The following is a 19,621-nucleotide window of genomic DNA, read 5'->3' as shown; positions in this document are numbered from 1 at the left end:
CCCAGTCTGCAGAGTTCGGGTTGGATCTAGTAGGAGACGAGGCATAGTCACCCGCTTTTCGGCCAGTTTTCGCCAGTAGGTTACCTGTTCAACCTACTCGTATTTTCTTGCTTCCGCTTATGTTTAGTAGCTCTGAATACTTTAGAATTTTTGTATATTATGTGATATTCAGAAGCGTTAAATTAAGAGTGTATATGAAATTTTCGACTTAGGGTTGTCCATCTGCAAGGGAGATTTGCTTAATCTTTTCAGTAAATTTCCTTGGACGGTGGTCCCCGCACGACTTACTCTGGGTTTCAGGGTGAAATTCGGGGTGGTCGTGTCATTGAATGTGCAATAGGGATACTAAGTAGCCTCCACTTCCTGCATTGTAGCTACTTGCTCCAGCCTATGCATATCCCACAAACCGGACACCGAAATCAGCTCATTCACTCTCATATTCCAATCACAGCCATTCTTCCATGCAATTCTAAAATCAGGTATTCCAGGAACCCAAGGGTCTTGAAAAACTCGAATATCGGCCCCATTGCTTACCCTCCACCGAAGACCTTTAGTTAGAAGTTGTTTACCCCACATCACAGCCCTCCAAATACTGGAAGGATTCCTCCCAATAACAGCCTCCAAAAAAGAACTATTAGGGTAGTATTTAGCCTTCAACATCCGACCAACCAAAGACTCCTCATCTTGAATTAGCCTCCAACCAATTTTTCCAACCAAAGCTTGATTAAAACCCTGAAACTCCCTAAAACCCAAGCCACCTTCTCCCTTCGGCACACAAAGTGCATCCCACCTCCTCCAATGTATACCTTTTCCACCAGAATTGCCCCACCAGTATCTTGCTACATGCTTGTTAATTTCCTTACAAATCCCTGTTGGTAATTGGAAAACACTCATAGTATAAGTAGGTATTGACTGAGCCACAGCTTTGATCAACACCTCCTTACCACCCTTGGAAAGCAGTTTACCTTCCCAACCTTGAATTTTCTGCCACACCCGATCAGCCACACCCTTGAAGACTTTCTTTTTATTTCTTCCAGTCACTATAGGCAATCCCAAATAACGTTCATGGCATAGAACAATTAAATCATATATGTAATTCAAGAACTTAATCTGGTACGTGTCAATAACGTACAATACATTATTATAAACTAACTCTATGTTATTACAATATATCGTACGATGATGTATACCATATAACTATTACTCCAACCAAACTGAGATTATGAGAAAGTATTAACCAAACTCTGATCATTAAAATCTGATAAAAAAAAAAACTTTGCTCATTAAAAGTTCAAAATTTCTCTCTTAATTGAAAATGTTTTGTAACCAATTGTCACTTAAATGTCTTACTGATTGTTAGAAGCGACAAAATTACTCGGTTTTTGTTTTTTCAAAAGATATTAATTCACCGATTTGATAATGTTGTATACATATGAGATATCTAAGTTATACTTCAAAAGTATATATTTAAAGCATATACAAATTTTAGATATTAAAATACAAATTTATTTTTTATCTGAATGAGGTAACAAGCCACCTTAACGTTAACGTTAGTAACACAATCACCCGACTAATCGACCTCCGCATGGGTATGAACTCAAATGCCTCTCAAACGTTACTAAATATCTTATAAAGTTAGTTTAAATCCGCAAGTACCTCAGCTCCATCAATGAGCTTAAAACGGTGCGTTTGAGGTAGTGTCCAAATTAAACGTGCCAAAACATCGTGCGAGAAAGGCGTGGCGTTCCTAACCAAAACTCTACAGTCTAAACCAAGCGCCGTCTTCAGCTCTCTGTCTCTCTTCTTGGAAACCCAGTAACAATGGCGGCTTCTCTGTCATCACCACCGTGCTCAACTTCACTATTCACCCCGAACCCATGTTTCCGAGTCGATTTGGGACGTGGGTTCCGGAAAAGTTTAGACCTTGGTCATCAGAGGCCACTAAAGTTCAAGTCTTTGGCGTCTAAGGACCTGGTGGTCTCTGCTAGCACCAACAATGCTGTGTCTGTCACTGACCCTGCGCCTTCATTGATTCGCTCTAAGTGAGTTTTGTTCAACTCCAGCTTTGTTCTCTCTGTAATTTGTTTTTTTTCTTTCTTTTATGGGTTTTGCCGTTTTGGTTCGAGTGTATTGAGCATTTTAGTTGTGGTAAGTTTGGTGAAGTTTCTGGGTGAAATTGGGTTCCTATTTGTTGTGGGAGTTTTGGGTTGAGCTCAGTTTTGTGGGTTTTACTTGTTGTTTTAGTTGCCTGGTTAAGATGCTAGTGTTTGGTAGCTTTATTCTGTTGTTGCTATTTGAGGAAATTTTTTCATATTGGTAGTTAGAGAATATAAGTTATTCTTTTGTTAAAGTTTGGTGGATTTACTTTTGATGGAGACAAGAATCCAATTTTTTTAGTACTGTTCAGTTTTGAAGTTTAGTTCAAGGAATGAGCCTATTGAGTGTGGAACTGAGTTTCTTTTCGTCTTTGTGAGGAGGGTAGCAAAAGTGTAAAGTTGTAGGATTACTAGAAAAGGCTACTGAGTGTGTATTTGTAAATTTTATGTGGATACGTAAGTCTTCGGTTATAGACCCGAACTGTAGTTAGTGAGAATGAATAAGGAGATTGATTCCATTCACAGTCAATTCTTCTTGGTATTTAGACCTGTCAGTTGGGCTGATTAGGCTTCCCAACTTGCTGATTCTGAATTCAGGGTCATGACTGCAAATTCTGATGTGTATATCTACTTTTCAAGTTGGGAGTTCTGATTATGGGATTATTATATCATTTCAGGGTGAAACGCCATACAATTTCAGTGTTTGTTGGTGATGAGAGTGGAATTATAAACCGAATAGCAGGGGTTTTTGCCAGGAGGGGTTACAATATTGAGTCCCTTGCTGTTGGCTTGAACAAGGACAGGGCTCTCTTTACCATAGTTGTCTCAGGGACTGAAAAGATTTTGCAGCAAGTTGTTGAACAGCTCAACAAGTTGGTGAATGTGATAAAGGTTATACTTGAATTCCTTAGAAATCTTATTTTATGGTACTTATTTTGAATTTTGGAAATGAAAATTGGCAGTTGGATCTTATTCACCTACATGAACAATAGAGCAATGCCTAATTCATATAAATTTGATTTCAACAACTGAGATCCTTTGCATGCTTGCTTCTGCATCATCTTCACTTATATTTCTACTTTGTCAGGTTGAAGATATCTCAAGGGAGCCACAAGTAGAACGTGAATTGATGCTTATCAAACTTCATGCAGATCCAAGCAACCGTGCAGAGGTAAAAGTTCAAATCATTCAATATTTGTTTGGATAAAGAGTCTCATATGGTCAGTGAGATAATTAATCTGATTCCTTCCAAGTAACTGTCCCCCACTATATCCTTGGTTTGTTTCTGTTGATAAATAAACAAGGTATTTCTATTTGAAATTTTTGCCCAACCGTTGCATGTATTGAAGCTGTCATTGTTACTGCATGTTTGTGTATCTTTTGTTCTCATCTTCTTGGGGATTATTATTTGAAGAAACCGTGGTCATTTCCTAGTTTGACAGCTGAGCACCCCTCTTAGACACTCGTTTGTCATCTTACGAAATCCTTGCCCTTCATCTTGTTTGTGTTCTCAACCTTTTAGATCATGTGGTTAGTGGACATCTTCAGAGCAAAAATTGTGGACATCTCTGAACACTCACTAACAATTGAGGTAAATGTTGTCAGATCCTTTGTTCAAACTCCAGTTGTATATTGCACTACCACTTCTTGTTGTCAGTGACAAAAACTTGAATGTGTTTGGATTTAGACTTGTAGACCCTAACACCACTGTGGATGTCTCAGGTTACTGGAGACCCTGGGAAAATGGTTGCTGTTCAAAGAAACTTTAGCAAATTTGGAATCAAAGAACTTGCAAGAACTGGAAAGGCAAGTTATATATTTTCATTGTCATGGACTCATGGTTATCACTAGAAATATGTGTTTGTTTATGTGCGCGCGCGCGTCTCTGTTAATGTGCTTAACCCTCCAAACAACACAATATGTAATCTTTTATGGTGGTGGTGTGCTGCATTTCAGTAGCTGAATTGAATAACCATATTTTTTGTCTTAAATTTTTCAGTAGATTATGTAGAAACTTTGTATTAAGGTTTCAATTTGACTTTACTGACAGATTGCTTTGAGACGAGAAAAGATGGGTGAGACGGCTCCTTTTTGGAGATTTTCTGCAGCTTCTTATCCTGATCTTGAAAGAATGTCTGATGATGAAGTTGCGGTGAAAGCAAATCATTCAGCCAATGGTTCTAGCAGTATTGCCTCACAGGTACATATCCGTATATGTTCTCTCTGGAAGGAGACCTATATTGCTTACCTATTGAGGAGATCTTTATTCTGTTACGTTGGACCATGCATGCATATTCATAATTCATGAGTTTTATGGGGCCATTTAATAGGACTGAAAGGGATTCTCCCATGATATAGCAAGTGTCTCATTCACATGCAATTAAATTGAATGACTTAGCTTATGATTCAAGATGACATTTCCCATCATGCACAATAAAGCATATCTCTTCTGTTTAGGAAAGTTCTGTTTTCAAATTATTAATTGGTGACTGAGCTTCTTGATATATTGAATTTTGGGTTGAATGTAAGTGAATCTCATTTCATTATTGAAGGGTGATGTTTATCCAGTGGAGCCATATGATGACTGTCCTTCAAATCAAGTACTTGATGCTCATTGGGGTGTGCTCTATGATGAAGATGTAAGTTATCTTACAACCTTGAGTGCTTTAAGTGGTAATTCATCTTATTTTCTAAAAGGATAGCTATTTGCTCTTAAGATTAAAAATCTTACTTTATAAGGTGTGCAAGGTTCAAAATAGATTTCGTTACCTAGACTGTAGTTCGCAAAATATCCTATTCATTTGTAAACTCTACAAATCAGTGCATTAAAACCTAAACTTTAATATTCTTCAATTCATTAATACAGTCAAGTGGTGTTCAATCACACACTTTGTGTATGCTGGTGAGTGATGTACCTGGAGTCCTGAACATAGTAACAGGAGTCATATCTCGAAGAGGTTATAACATTCAGGTTAGTTATTCCGGCTGAGCTTGTCTTTCTATATTTGCTTTTCTTTGGCCTTTCCTCACTTGACTTTTGGGTTTCACTTTATGCTCGTAGAGTTTAGCTGTGGGACCTTCTGAGAAGGAAGGGCTTTCTCGCATTACAACTGTTGTTCCTGGTACTGATGACACAATTACCAAGTTGGTCCAGCAACTTCGCAAGTTAATAGATCTTCATGAGGTAAGGTTTCTGAACTTACATATTTGCAAGCTCATTGTGGATTTACAGCAATCCTCTTGGGGAGGACTTATTAATCTCCAGAACAAAAGAAAAAGATTGATACATAGTGGCTACTAGAAAACTTTGCATACTTCATTTGTAGTTATGAATCAACTATCTTCAAACATGCAACTTATTAAGAGGGTATAAAACCAAGTACACTGTTATATTGAAATTACTTTTTAAGAAGTCGAATGTTATATTAATGATTCTTTGGCACCAGATCTTATTCTCCTATCCTTATCTTAATGAATTGCAACCTGTTCTTATATTCTCTGTCGCCATCCTATCTCAGTTCAATATTAATTGACTAATGAATTGTATTTTGGGTAGCTGTAGTATGTCTAAGCTTCTTCAAAATAGGTTTTGTTCATGCCTTTTTGGGATGATAGAAAATACTGTTGTCTCTCCAGGTTCGGGATATTACACACTTGCCATTTGCTGAGCGAGAGTTGATGTTAATAAAGATTGCTGTAAATGCTAATGCTAGAAGGGATGTTCTCGATATTGCTGGCATTTTCCGTGCTAAAGCCGTTGATGTTTCTGATCACACAATTACTCTTGAGGTTAAATCTCTTTCCTTCCTTCAAGTCAACATATTGTGATTGTTCAGTACTTCAATTTTATCAGCATGGTAGACGTTTTTTCCTTTTAATCATTGGTGGGTTAAGGCTCAAGCATTTTCAATCATATTCCAGAAGTGCCACTGCTAAACAGGGCCTGAGCTTTATCCGCAATTTGAGCTGACTACATAATACTGGGGACATAGCATCTGTTGTTATTTCTTTGTTTCACAACATATCATTAATACCAGTTATTCATAATTGTTTCAGCTTACCGGCGATTTGAATAAAATGGTTGCATTGCAGAAGTTACTAGAGCCCTATGGGCTTTGTGAGGTTCGTCTTTTCATTATTTGTTGTTGTAACCAATAATTAATTGTAACTATTGTTGAACATGATGATTTTGTTCCATTGTATTGCTTCTGAATTTCCATATAAGTGTTCAATAATAGTTTCAACTTTCCGTCTCATTGACAGATGATGCACAATGCAATCATGTGCCATATAGACATTATTCCAACAGGGTTCTATTGTTAAGATAGTCTAAGATTTTGGTTGCCAGATTCTTGGGATGGTCCTTAGTTCCTAGATCTTAACAATTCTTTTCTGCCTTGTAGATTGCGCGGACTGGGAGAGTGGCATTAGAGCGGGGTTCTGGTGTGGATTCCACTTCTCTCCGTGGATACCCCCTTCCATTATAATGCCAGGGATTTCTCACTGGCTTTTTATTATGGCTGACCACGTAATGTAAGTTCTTGTTTTCCTCCACTTTGATAAGGCAACATTTTCGCGTGCTGGCTACATTCATATCAGAAAAGGAATAAACATCCAAGTCAAGTCTTTTGATTATCTGTGTCTGGTCTCACGGAAGTGTTCAACATGCACTCGGAAGAAGTTCCAGTTACTTATATGTCGTACTTTTCTTCTTGGACAAGTAGGAGACCTCCCTCCTTCGGACCTTGATCAACCTAAGGATGTAGGAGTAGCAAGTGGTTGGCCATTAGGCTAACCATGGAGGTTGAAGTTAAGGCATGATTGTGTGTCCAATCCTAGGGTTTAAGCTTTTGTTTGAATTATGTATTATAACAACCATAGATAGATGTGAAATTGTATCTCTCAGTATCAAATATTGTAGCCTTTTTTTTTTTGGCAAGCGAAGGGAGATTAACATCGTCCCTCACGAAAATTTATTGAAAAATAAAAAATGTACAATAAGCTAGAGGACTAGGCCAATGTCAGCCATAAAGTATAAAAATCTTCTAAAACCAAGAGAAAAAATCAGTATAGCAGAATAAACGAATTAACGAAACCTAAACTTTGGCAGACCTAAAAGATCACTCATAATAGAACAAGATAAATGGAGGAGGCACATCTTACCATACCAGAGATGTTTCATGATTAGATAGAGCATATGCTACTCTATTTCCTTCTATGAATATGTGAGAAGCTTTAAAAGTCATTGTAGAGATCATGTATAGGCAACCACCTAACTCGAAGATGTCAAGGCACAAGTGAAAGAGAGCGGATATAGTCAAGTACAGAAGAAGAATCTACCTCTGACCAAATGTGCTTCCAATCACGAGTCCAAACAAGCTCTATAGCTGTGATCACTGTCATTAGCTCTACCGCAATGGAACTAAGAATATCAATATTAGAAGCAAAACCTCTAACAAACTAACCTTTATAATCGCAAAATCGTGAAAAACAACGCCGAAACCTCCAATACCCTCGTCATGCTTCCAAACAACATCTGAATTTATTTTAATCCATCCTAGAACTCACAAGCAGATCACTTAATAAATGTATGTATCAAAAGGATCTAAATTTATATGAGCGACCCAATCAAATCAGGGAGTGGTAAAATTAACATCAGTCCTCATCTAAGCAAAATCATGTGTTGCCATGTGGAAGAGCAACAGAAGTACAAAACCAATCCTTGAAATATGTAAAAAGTTAAAAAAAGTGGCCCATACAGGTCTCGAACCTGTGACCTTCGCGTTATTAGCACGACGCTCTAACCAGCTGAGCTAATAGGCCATTTGATAAAACTGGAAGAATCATTCTATTTATTGGATGATAACAGACGATACTGACTTGAAATATATACAGAACCATTATAGGATTTATTTTTCGATGAATGAGAACCATTTTAGGAATTGGTCCTATAGTTGTTCTGGATTTCCATTTTATAACCTTTGACTAGAATTTGTTCGCCACCTCTTGGGTGAATTGGGTAGTTGTTGCTGATAGTGCTTCACCTTCTCAAAAGCATGTGAATGTGAATTATGTGATGTTTTCCTATTTGAAGTTTTGAACCAGCCCTCTTTCTTGAATTAAGTTTCTGAAAAAATGCTTTTCATGCTCATTCCAAAAATCAATTTGTAATTTGGCCTACCAGAACCAGAAAGAAAGTTGCCAAAAGTTTGTAATCCGATGTAGATAGCTACACTTCATAACTTTCTCCAAAACTGATCCTTCATGAGCTATTTCCAAAGCTGAGTTCTAATAATTCGTATACGTAAGAAAACCCATTTTCATTCTCCTTTTTGTGAAATAGTGGAGCTAATTGTATACTTTCCAAGTTGAAATGATGATATGGTAGGATATTCTTTGAAGAGATGAACTAGTGAAATCTTGTAAGTTGACAAAATCATCAACGAAGAGTGCTCATCGTTCAAATAGTCTTCTAATCCATATCATGGAACTGAAAAGGTATGATATATGATTGGAGAAATAGGCAGGTAGGAGATCAAAAAGGACTAAGTTCAATGTCAGCAAGCTTTATTTACAAGAACATGAACATCATGGACAGAAAATCCCGCCGACGAAATTATCTTATTCCTTAAACTTTCCAAAGTATCATCATTGCTATCTATGCTAAAATCTATCTAACCAGAAAGTAATATGTGATGCTCCATTTCAATACAACCTGACAAGCACATGTTCATTATGCATGCAATTTTGCGCATATATAACTTCGATGGATGGTGTCCTATCGTCCTCACTAGCTATCTCAGATTCTCAGACTAAACCAGTTCTTCCTAGCTATTCATCATGCACACCTTCGGTCAGAAACCATGTTGCTTCTTCACCATCAAAGTCTTGATTTCTGTCTCAGTTTTGGCAGCCATAACATCAGCAACTAGAACTTACCCGGTGGCTCTTAATGGTCACAGAACAGAAGAGGCTTTAGAGGCGAGTGCTCCAGCTGTGAACAACAGACTGCTGCTGTTAGATATGCAGCACCAGGTCAAGGTGGAAGTGGCTTCTCAGGATCATGCTCATGTTTTATCAAAGCGTCCTAAAATCCCACCTTCTGGTCCAAGCCACAGGACAAACAAGATACCTAATTCCTCAAGACATTTACTAGTAGCTAGTTCATGATTCGATTTGGTTTAGTATAGTTTTTGGACTAATTTGATATACATTAAGTTGTTCCATCCTCTTCTATTCATGTAACTAAACTTCGTCTGTTAATTTTTCTTGGTTCTGGATTAATTGTTATACAAGCCTTTCTGTTGCTTGGCATTGAAGTTAGCACTGAGAACTTACGAGTAATTACGTAAGTTGTCAACAAAACAGAATCTCAGTAACAATTTTTGATACCCTTTGATATTGTCATTTGAGATTTGAGTTACAATTCATGGTTTGCAAAATTATCTTTGAATGGGTATGCGGATCTAATCAGATCAAAACTAAGTTTATTTGGTGAATAGATCAAAGTAGCCTCGGATGTGACTAAATAGTTTCTTTTTTCCTATGTTGAATAGCTTTTCATTACAAAAGTTGTGTGTTTGAAAGATGCTGCTCGATCCCTTTCGTGCTCCATCCTAACTCAACTCACTGTAGACCTCAAAAACAAAGTAGCATGCAGCATGATATATCCCTTTCGTGTTCCAACTAGTAAGATGTGGGCAGCAAATTTGTTCCCAACTCAGCTAATAACTCACAGTACGTAGATCTTAAAAACAAGCAGCAGCATCCGAGATAGTTCTTTTCTTTTTGGTAAGTGGCCAGAATATACACTTTCTTTTATACAATATTGGAGAGGTAACTATATAATGGATCATATATATGTTACTGGATTTTACTAAAATCAGTTAGGTAGTTAAATTAGTCACCAGTTAGGGTACTCTTGATGATCACTCATAATGAACTAATCAAATGAACTTCAATTCAAGACTATCAAAACTCCGGATCACCAAGCAAGTCTTGCTAAAACAGTGGGGCATATATACTACATTCATATATGCAAAGAGACATGTCTCCAACTCGAAAAGAGAATGAGCATATTATCGACTTTAGGAGATACTTCAATATTACGAGTCTCTTACGTAACTTTGTGAGGATTAATATTGCAATTTATAAAGCACCACTAATCTAGTATCATTTTGCTGTTTGTGATTCTTTCTTCAACCCCACTCTTTCCTACCCGTTTCTTCACATCACCTAGCCTCAACTCTTACGTTCAAAATCTTAGAGATCACAATAAACATCTTATAATAACAAATTCACCAGTCACCATATATGTTCATGCCTCTAAATTGCTCAAACTGCAAAACATATCTGCAGGCACTACCTACACGTTCTCAGAATGTATGCTGCTCCAGATGCAAGACCCTCGTGCGCTTTGCATACTCAATGTGTCCACCTCCTCCTCCTCCCCGGTCATACTCCTCCTCTTTCTCCTACAACAACATCGAGCTCCCTCCTCCCCTCTCATATGCCTTCTCCTTTTTCTCCTACAACAAACGCCCTCCTCCGCCTTCTCGGTTCCCCCACCAACGCAAGCGAGCCGTGATATGTGGCATAAATTACAAGGGAATGGGGAAGAATACGGAGCTCGATGGCTGCACTAACGATGCCATTTCAATGCAGGCCTTGCTGGATAGTGAGTTCAAATTCCCTGCGTCTTCCATTCGCATGCTCACTGAAATGAAAGGTCATCAGGCCCCTACCAAGACAAACATAACGTTAGCACTACGTTGGCTTGTGCAAGATTGTCAAGCTGGAGATTCGTTGGTGTTTTATTTTTCCGGTCATGGTGATCAGAAGCCGAACAACACAGGAGACGAGGAGGACGAACTAGACGAGACACTCTTACCCTTAGATTACGGGACTAAGGGAGTGATCGTTGATGACGAGATCAATGACATTATTGTCCGACCTATTCCGGCTGGTGTCAAGCTGCATGCTATTGTGGATGCTTGCCACAGTGGTACTGTTCTTGACTTGCCGTTTCTTTGTAAAATAGACAAAAGTGGACGGAGGTGGTTCTGGAAGGAACATAGAGGACCTAAGAAAGGTGGTGTTTGGAAAGGAACAAAAGGTGGAGAGGTCATTTCCTTTAGCGGATGTGATGATCATCAGAATTCTGTGGAGAAAGGAATCCCACGAGGTGCAATGACTTGGGCTTTCATCGATGCCATTGATCGAGGGTGTGGAAATACATATGGAAACTTGTTGCTTGCAATGCGATCTACCGTGGTTAAGGATTGTATTGATGCAGCCTCACCGATACAAGAACCACAGCTAACTTCAAGTGAAGTGTTTGATGTATTCACCAGGCCTTTCTCCCTATAGAAAGCTAAGCCAAGATCCGATCGATCTTCTTCTTGTCGATCTGCAACGTACTGTGCTCTTGTATCTCTAAATCTACCCTCTCGTTTCTTCTAATTAATCAATCTTTCTTCAATTGGTTCTAGTCGTGAACTTCCTGTAAAGTTAATTACCCTTTTACATGTAAAAATAATGTTTCTCTATTAATTTCCCCGTCGTTTGTGTTGTGAGTAATGAGGTTCAAATACTCACACGCACCTTGATTAGTGAATAAGCCTAACCACACAGACACTTTGCAAGTTTGCATGAACCTCTATGGTGATTCTATTGGGCTTTTGCTGCGTAACCAAGACACCAGAGACGGGAAACAAGTTGTGGCTTTGTTTAGGCCCGTTTGATTTGGTGTCACTTGATGAAGATCGAACTCACTCGACTTCAAATTTAATGAATGACGACCGGAGAAACTAATCCTTAATTATCAAACAGAGCAACACGGCTACAATTCAAGAACATGATAATGATTAAGAGATGAGAGTAATGCTAGTAATTTTCATTATTTTTGTTCATCCCAAACCATACCCCCATATAAAAGGACCTTCTGATTTAACTTGAGCTTTTGCCCGCATTTCATTTTGCCAGTAATGAAATTAGTGCTTCAGATTATCTATATCTAAGAGGGTATTTTGTTCAGTTCAAAATATCAATTAAAAGAAAAACATTTGAAGCTAAGAACATAACGAAACATGGCAAGAAAGCTTTTTTTATTGGATTTGGCTATTATACCGAACAGTATAACATGCCTATCACTAAAGAGGGAGAGGTTCAGCATGGGGGGGGGGGGAGGGGGAGGGGTCCAGCAGAGGGTGGTGGGTTGCAAATTCTGCCAATGTTCCCAGCAGACATGTTATGTCTAATGGCACAACATAATTTTCCTTCTTTATTAGTCAGTTTGCTGAAATTAAGGTTCCTCAAATAGTATGAAAACATAAAAGTCAAATTTTGAAAATATCTTTGTGGGGTGGGGTGTGGTGGCGCAGCCTATGTTTAAGCAGGTGACTTGTTTTGCACGTTACACCCATCCTCACTTGACTCCATTACCCTAAACCCCCCTTAATAATACCAGTTCATTTCATGTATTTCTTGAAACCCGCAGCCTTCAATCTCTTTTATGCTTCTGGGCAACCAAAATGTAAAATTAAACTTGAGCATCTTTGCAGAATCAGTGCCCAACTGCCCATGCAGAATCACAAATAATAGAATGGAACACAGAGTTCCAACGTCAAATAATTTTACTGTATTGGGCGGTCCGTGGAGCCCCGTGTGTTTTCTTTGGAAAAGCCGACTTGTCTTCTAGTTTGTAGGGTTTTTCTCTCTTCCACTAAGTTCACATAACGTACGTGCGAAGGAAAATGAAAGAATTTATAGACACCCATGTCCCTCCTCTTGTAATTCATAGCTAGGTTCGATGATTTGCGTTACCAGCAATATTGCTAGTTGAACCACATTGTGAGGACGTGGATTACCTTACTTCTTTTTTTATTTATTTTTTATTAATAACTCACATACCCTACATATGTTTAGTGAGGTTTGAACTCATGACATTAAAGTTGTTAGTTAAACACTTTAACTAACCAAGTCACAGCTCACCGACAGAGACGTGGATTACTTGTTTTAATCGATTCATTGATCAAATTTCTATCTGGCACATACTTGTTTTGATAGAAAGAAAAAAGATACGATCACTGATTTAAACGAAAAGAGAGGTTACTAATATATTCAATTAGTAAGGCCTGCTCACAGTGAACTTCGTTCTATATATTCAATGTCGACGGTGGTGTGTCCAAAATATGTGACTGGGGTAATTAGTCTAATCATACTGAAAATGAAGGTTAGCAAGTTCTTCATTTCAGGGAAATTTTATGTGCAAGAGGGTGAAAGATGTGGATGGAAGATGGACCAAAGTCCAAACTAAATGAGTTTCGCTATACCAGACTTTGGAATTTGACGTACACTACTCATCAACCAATATTCCATTCTTTATTAGTTTGATTATTTTTGGTCACTCTTTTTTCTTTTGAGGAAGGCTAGAAGAAATAAAGGTTGTGGAAACAAGGAGATCGATGTGACTAAGCTAGCTACTTGATCTTAGATGGAGAATTCTTGATGATTTGAAAGTTAAAAGATAAGATGGCGATCGTTGTTGAGAGAAACATGCATATAGGCTCTTTCATGTTAATTTCTCGGGTTCATCCTCCAAGCTAGTCAATCTTGGTGGTTAGAAATTGGAGTGATATATGCATCAATCTTGGCTTATTGACTACTATGATGGTTATAGCTACTGTTATTAATCTAGCTACCTGTTAAAAATAAGGTCTCAAATTTAATTAACATACATGATTGATCACTAACCTTAATGTTTCTCAAACCATGAAATGTGCACATTTTGAATGTGAAAAAAATTCTAAGTTTCTCACACATGCATGGATCTATGTCACTCCTAGCTAAGTTATCTTGGCTGATAGTAGTTTGCTCAACCAATTCAATTAAGATAGATCATTGTAAAACATTAGCAAATTTTATCCTAAAGAATTCTTTGTTGTTCTTCTTCTTCTTCTTCTTTTGGTTCCTTGAAAATTTTAGACTTTACTTGCACAAGATAGTTTCATAGCAAGCAATAACCATCAACAACAATGAATCAATTGGATTTGTTGATGACAACTCTCCGAAACGCGCTTTTGCCTGTTCAACATACACTTACTCTTTGGGTTTTCAAGTTATTAGAGCTAATGAAAGCCAAATGGCATTGCATATATACATGGTCGTCCATGCAAAGCTTTATTTTAGTTCAACATTAATTTAAAGGAAAGCTTTATTAATTTGTGCAAGTTTAGTAGAGTGCAAAATTTCCCAATAGCAGAAGATGCTTAGAGCTATTTGATACGCATAAGTACAAGAATCAATGACAAAACCGCCTGTTCTCTAAGAATTGAAGCTTCACCAACCCAGATAAAATACAGCTATATAGAGCATATATGTATGAAAGCGAAACTACATTGTAGAGAGACTTTAATTAATTGACAACATGCCAACCTTAGCCTTGTTAACCAAATGCAAGCAAAATCGCCACAAAAATACTGAAATTCAATGTTGGTTACCTTTTCTTTCTTTTAGAGGATTGGTAATGATCGAGAGTAATTAAAAATGCTAAGAGTTATTAGATTATGATTTTGTTGTTAGTTCTTTTAGATTAAAGATAAATTTTGCGCGCGACTATCCGTCACAAATGAACTCAATTACTCGCGCGCAATTTTGAACTAACAGAGAAAAAGATTGAATGAAGAAGAACAATAGAGTTGAAATTTGGCTACAAATATCTGTAAGCTGTCTTTAATATTCTAAGGGGATGCAAGTTACAATTTTGATCCCAAGAAAAGGAAATGAAAGAGATGACTACTACTACACTGTCTGTCTATACATTGCAATTAAACATCACTGCACTGAAATTCTCATCTAAACCCAACAGTACCAAAATTGTATAGAAATAACCTAATGAAAAAATAGATGGTTTATAAAACCGGCCGGGAATGTATAGTGCTAGTGGCCAACGCCGGGGCTGGGAACAGACTGCAGGAACCGTTCGTTTCCAGCCAAATGCCTCCGACCAATGAGCTTCTCGTCGACGACGAACGCATGACCCTTCTTGCTTGGGGTAGAAACCGGCACCTTACCCTTGGGAAGGGCACTCAGGAACAGAGATCCATCCAACGATTTCGACGCAGCTTTCTTCTTGAACTGGTATTCTTTCGTGTCCAAAAGCCTTCTTCCTTCTAAGGTAGACACAACCGTGGCAAACACCACCAAGAAAACCAAAGCCAAAGCGCTCAGGCGAGCCATGGAGATCGTGAACGGTACAGAAAACTGAGAGAGAGAGAGAGAGAGAGAGAGAGAGCTGGGTTGGTTGTGAATGCCGAAAAGGGAGTGGTTTGTTGGGGTTAGGAAGCAGGGAGGCTAGCTCCTTATATATAGCGAAGGAGGAGAGAGAAAGCTAATGTAGTGCGACCGCGTGGCGGCGGCTAGAGAGAGAAACAGAGGGAGGGAGAGAGCAGCTTGGGGATCACGTTTCGGGGTTGGCCGAGTCAAAGATCAAAAACTGGGAGTGGAAGAGAGATTTGGACTGTGAAAGTGTGAAGTCGCATTATTGGTCAGAGTAATGTGACTGCGAATTTTAATTTTGATTTTTCAAACTGCTGCATGTAGACCTATCGGGGCGGGAGAGAGCGCCGCGTGGAGAAGGGTTTAGGTTTGGTGATCGTGAGCGAAGCCGCCGGCCCATATGTTTTTCTTTCTTTCTCGGCAAGTTCTTGATCATGAGCATACATACGCGCCACCGTCACATACCAAACCCTTCCCTGAAAATTCAATGCGCATCCTTCGGCTATATTAATCAGCTGCTATGCTTGCGGCTCGGCTAGCATTAACTTGGCTTCTTCGGAAAATAGTAAAGATATATTCGGAAAAATCTTCGCTTATCTTCACCCGTAGTGTAATTCTTTTTTTTTTTTTTGTTTTGCTTAAACCTCAATGAAACGAGTGTAATTTATTGAAAAGAAAAAAGAGAAACACATCATAGGAGGGACCTAACTCAACTCTTATCAAAAACAAAAAACAAACATATAACTCGATCATAACAAAACAACAAAAGCTAACAGAAACAAAAGGTGGAGAGCTCCAACCAATCGTTATTACAAAGAGAAAATAACAAAATTTGGGGACAAGTCCCACCACGTCAAACCTGAAGACTTTATCTTTTCATTTGCCGATGCATCTGCAACTTTGTTACCTTCTCGAAATATATGAGAATAGTGAAAGTTCATCTAAGAAATTCAGTACAAGCAATTGCTCCACTCTACACTTAGTTGCCAAGACACTAAAGTGGGAGAGCGAAGGAAACTAAAAACTATCTCTGAGTCTACTTCCAACCATATATGCTTCCACTCCCGTACCCAAGCTAATTCAATAGCCTTGATAATAGCCATAACTTCAGCAGCAACAGAGCTTGGAATGTCCAAGTTATAGCAAAAAGCACCCATAACTTTGCCACTGTAATCACGAGATACCCCACCATAACCAGTTTTGTTCGAACTACTTTTTCATGCCCCATCAGTGTTCAACTTAATACACCTATACAAAGGAGGGTGCTAGTTAACTTCGATTACTCTTGGAGCACGCCGGGGCCAGCACTGAACCCGTAGTGTAATCTTACTATCATAGAGATAAATATTAATGGATTAACCGGATATAGGGCTATCTAGTTAAGAAGACTAACGATTACGAGTTAACATTTTCTAGTATGATTAAATATTTCTTGTTCTTATATACTGTATTCTATATACATATATATTAATTTGGGGTACCTGTCTTTTAGGTTGTTTTGTAGAACCCGCGAAGGTGAGTCGTGTTTATGTTATTACATACTTGTGTTTGATCAATATATGACTTAACGTCATTCTTAAAAAAATGCATATGGTATTAATTACTTGTTGGGAATAAGCGGTATACATTCTATTTAACTGCTTGTTGGGATTAAGTGTAATCCATATAAATGCATTAAATTTGAGAATTGGTCATTTATATAAAGCTACTTTGTGCAGATAATTAAATGGCATGCAATGCAGTTAGCATATGCCATTTGTAGATCAGTATATCATTACTTCTGGAAAAACTGAATTCATTGCAATCATATTCACACCCCAATATACGTTAATAAGCAATTCGAAAATGTGACTACGGTCCAAAATCTTGTTCATTTTATTTATTGTCATTTTGATGATTCGTGGTATCCACGCTAGCTTTGTCATATTGAATAATTAAGCTGAAGCTAGCTAGCTGAAACTCATGGATGAGAAGATAACTAGCTAAAACGAGAAAAGTATACAATGTTTCTCACTTTACGTGGAAAAGATTGGAATTGGAAATTTGGAATCTGTATGAAATCTAAGAGAAGAAAATGAGGATCACTGGACTTAAATGTCAATGATCTCAAAGTCACATTGCAATGTTAAAAAGGGACTGGTTTGGCTAATTGATTGTTCCATCGATCTTCCACGCTCTTTTATTTGTGTAAAAGAATATCATATTAAAACAACTATACAAATTTAATACGAGATTTACATGCAAATTCGATCTGACAGAGAAAGATATCTAACAAAAGAGAAAATTAAAACATAATAATCACGAAATTCAAGTAAAGCCAAATATCCTTCTCTTTGTCTCTATTTTGTTTTGCACTAACCATATATAACTCGAATGACGTCCTTGACTATTTCTTTGGATTCAGAAAGAAAGATAATAATTTAGTTTTTGGCGCCATTAGTCCTAGCTGTTACCAAGTATCAGCATACAACATCATTTCCGAAAGAAACAAACAAGAAATCCAGAACATAGCTCACAACAAGAGGAATCGACAGAATTAAACAACAATTTAATTAATCAGATGCCAAGAACAGAAGCTCTTCTCGACTCCCCTTTCAACCTCAAATAGCGGAAATATATAAATGTGCTGTACTATATACAGTGGGATTTGCATCATAACAACTTGTTAGGCGTTGATACGCGGTTGTGTGTGACTGCTTCAGATGCAGAGAGGCCATGCGACATGTTGGCTACCTTCAAGTTTGTAGACTTGTAGTGTTATATATTATGCAACAGTCACCCCTAAAATAATGTTTAGTTACACAAACCACTATAATTGTAAATAGAGTATCAAATTCCATCACTATGTCCAAGCATATGCTAGCACTATAAGACGTCAAAGAACTATGCTAGACGTGGACTACAGTCTTTCAGTTTAGAGCCACAAAAACCTTAATTCTTATCATTAAACATTGTTATGAAAGTTGACCACTTAATTAACTTGTACCTAGATTAGTTTTTAGAAGGAGTAGTTAGGATTAGAGAATGAAGATTTGGCTTCTTATAATCCAACACTTATTTGTTAATGGCATTTCGTTGTAGTGCACTAACAATTAGGGCATTGACAAGATTGGAGTGTTTGACATCGTGTTATTTCTATATTGTATATATCCACTGTCGACAAAGTTTGGTCGAGTTGTAGCTAGTGAATGAGATCCATTATTTTGGGTTTTTGTTTAAGAAAGTCACCAACAACTTTCGTATGAGACACGATTAGATGGACCATCCCAAAAGAAACTTTAGAAGACCAGAAGATATGATTATATGAAAAGATTTTGTAAAAATTTTGGTGATCGACAATCCCTCATGGTACTCCTAATTAGATATGATATACTATGAATCGTTTATTTGGTTTAATTTGTAGAGGACCTTATTTCTTATATTAATTGTTAGTCTTGATTCTCATAGAAAAATAGTGTTAGTTCCGATGGGTTTTATAGTTTATTCAGACATTATGGAAAACATGAACATATGCAAGCCTTATGATCATATAGCTAGATTAATTGATCTGTAAGAATTATATGAATCTCAAGCTTTGATATAACTTTATTGTTATGCAAAAGCCGATTAAAGAGTTCAACATTAACGCTCATCAACAAACCGATATTTCGATCAAACACAAGAGCTTATGATTCAAATGAAGAAGATCACAGTGGCCTCGCATATATGATATATACTATGTTTATTACAGACAAAACCATGTCAATATTGTTGACTTAAATGCTACTAAGAACAAACCAAACATGCATGAGTAATGAGTTGCCTGCATTATGCAGCAAAATAAGCTCAACAAGATCACAGCAAGGAGTTGAATAATTTCCTCTAGTGTCGGCATGAACGGCCCCAACGAAGAAGAAACTGTAGGGCAGAATGTCAACAAAGAAACCCTAAACCATTCACCAGTGTCAGCAGCTCAGGTGTCTTATTTAGACAACTTTTATCTGTTATATCTTAATTCTTTGACCAATGTGACATAAAAAATGTATGCTCATATATATAATTTAGCGTGACTCATGTATAGGATCAGAGAAATTATTCAGCATGAAATATCAGTCATTTAATAATATTCCATTTGCTAGAAGGCCAATTAGATTTCCCATCATGTACTTCAGCATACAAGAAAGTGAGCTAGAGTACGTTCTTCTGCATCCTTCCATTTCAACAAGAATGGCGTTTTCTTCCCGGAAAATCGTAGTATTTCTGACATT

General features: G+C 37.6%; 3 protein-coding genes and 1 non-coding gene across 4 annotated transcripts; 2 read left to right on the top strand and 2 right to left on the bottom strand.

The window, feature by feature from the left end:
* Positions 1-345: 345 nt before the first annotated feature.
* Positions 346-894, bottom strand: LOC101290746 (uncharacterized mitochondrial protein AtMg00310-like). The gene has a single exon (XM_004295543.1). The coding sequence runs from the start codon at positions 892-894 to the stop codon at positions 346-348; it is 549 nt and encodes a 182-aa protein (XP_004295591.1).
* Positions 895-1,821: 927 nt separating this feature from the next.
* On the top strand, positions 1,822-7,149 carry LOC101315221 (acetolactate synthase small subunit 1, chloroplastic-like). Its single transcript, XM_004295542.1, has 12 exons — positions 1,822-2,042; positions 2,774-2,987; positions 3,184-3,267; positions 3,619-3,687; positions 3,819-3,902; positions 4,147-4,296; positions 4,649-4,735; positions 4,963-5,067; positions 5,158-5,280; positions 5,733-5,885; positions 6,153-6,218; positions 6,500-7,149. The coding sequence occupies exons 1-12, from the start codon at positions 1,822-1,824 to the stop codon at positions 6,581-6,583; spliced, it is 1,440 nt and encodes a 479-aa protein (XP_004295590.1). The 3' UTR covers positions 6,584-7,149.
* Positions 7,150-7,845: 696 nt separating this feature from the next.
* TRNAI-AAU lies at positions 7,846-7,919 on the bottom strand. Its single transcript has one exon. It is a non-coding gene; the product is annotated as a tRNA-Ile (tRNA).
* A 2,604-nt stretch (positions 7,920-10,523) lies between these two features.
* Positions 10,524-11,465, top strand: LOC101314931 (metacaspase-1-like). The gene has a single exon (XM_004295541.1). It carries the CDS (start codon positions 10,524-10,526, stop codon positions 11,463-11,465), a length of 942 nt encoding a protein of 313 aa, XP_004295589.1.
* The last annotated feature ends 8,156 nt before the right edge of the window (positions 11,466-19,621 follow it).

This window comes from Fragaria vesca, linkage group LG3 (genome assembly GCF_000184155.1).
Source record: "Fragaria vesca subsp. vesca linkage group LG3, FraVesHawaii_1.0, whole genome shotgun sequence".
Taxonomy (NCBI): Eukaryota; Viridiplantae; Streptophyta; class Magnoliopsida; order Rosales; family Rosaceae; genus Fragaria; species Fragaria vesca.
The sequence above is the reverse complement of the archived record's forward strand: the minus strand, read 5'-3'. Positions and strand labels throughout refer to the sequence as shown.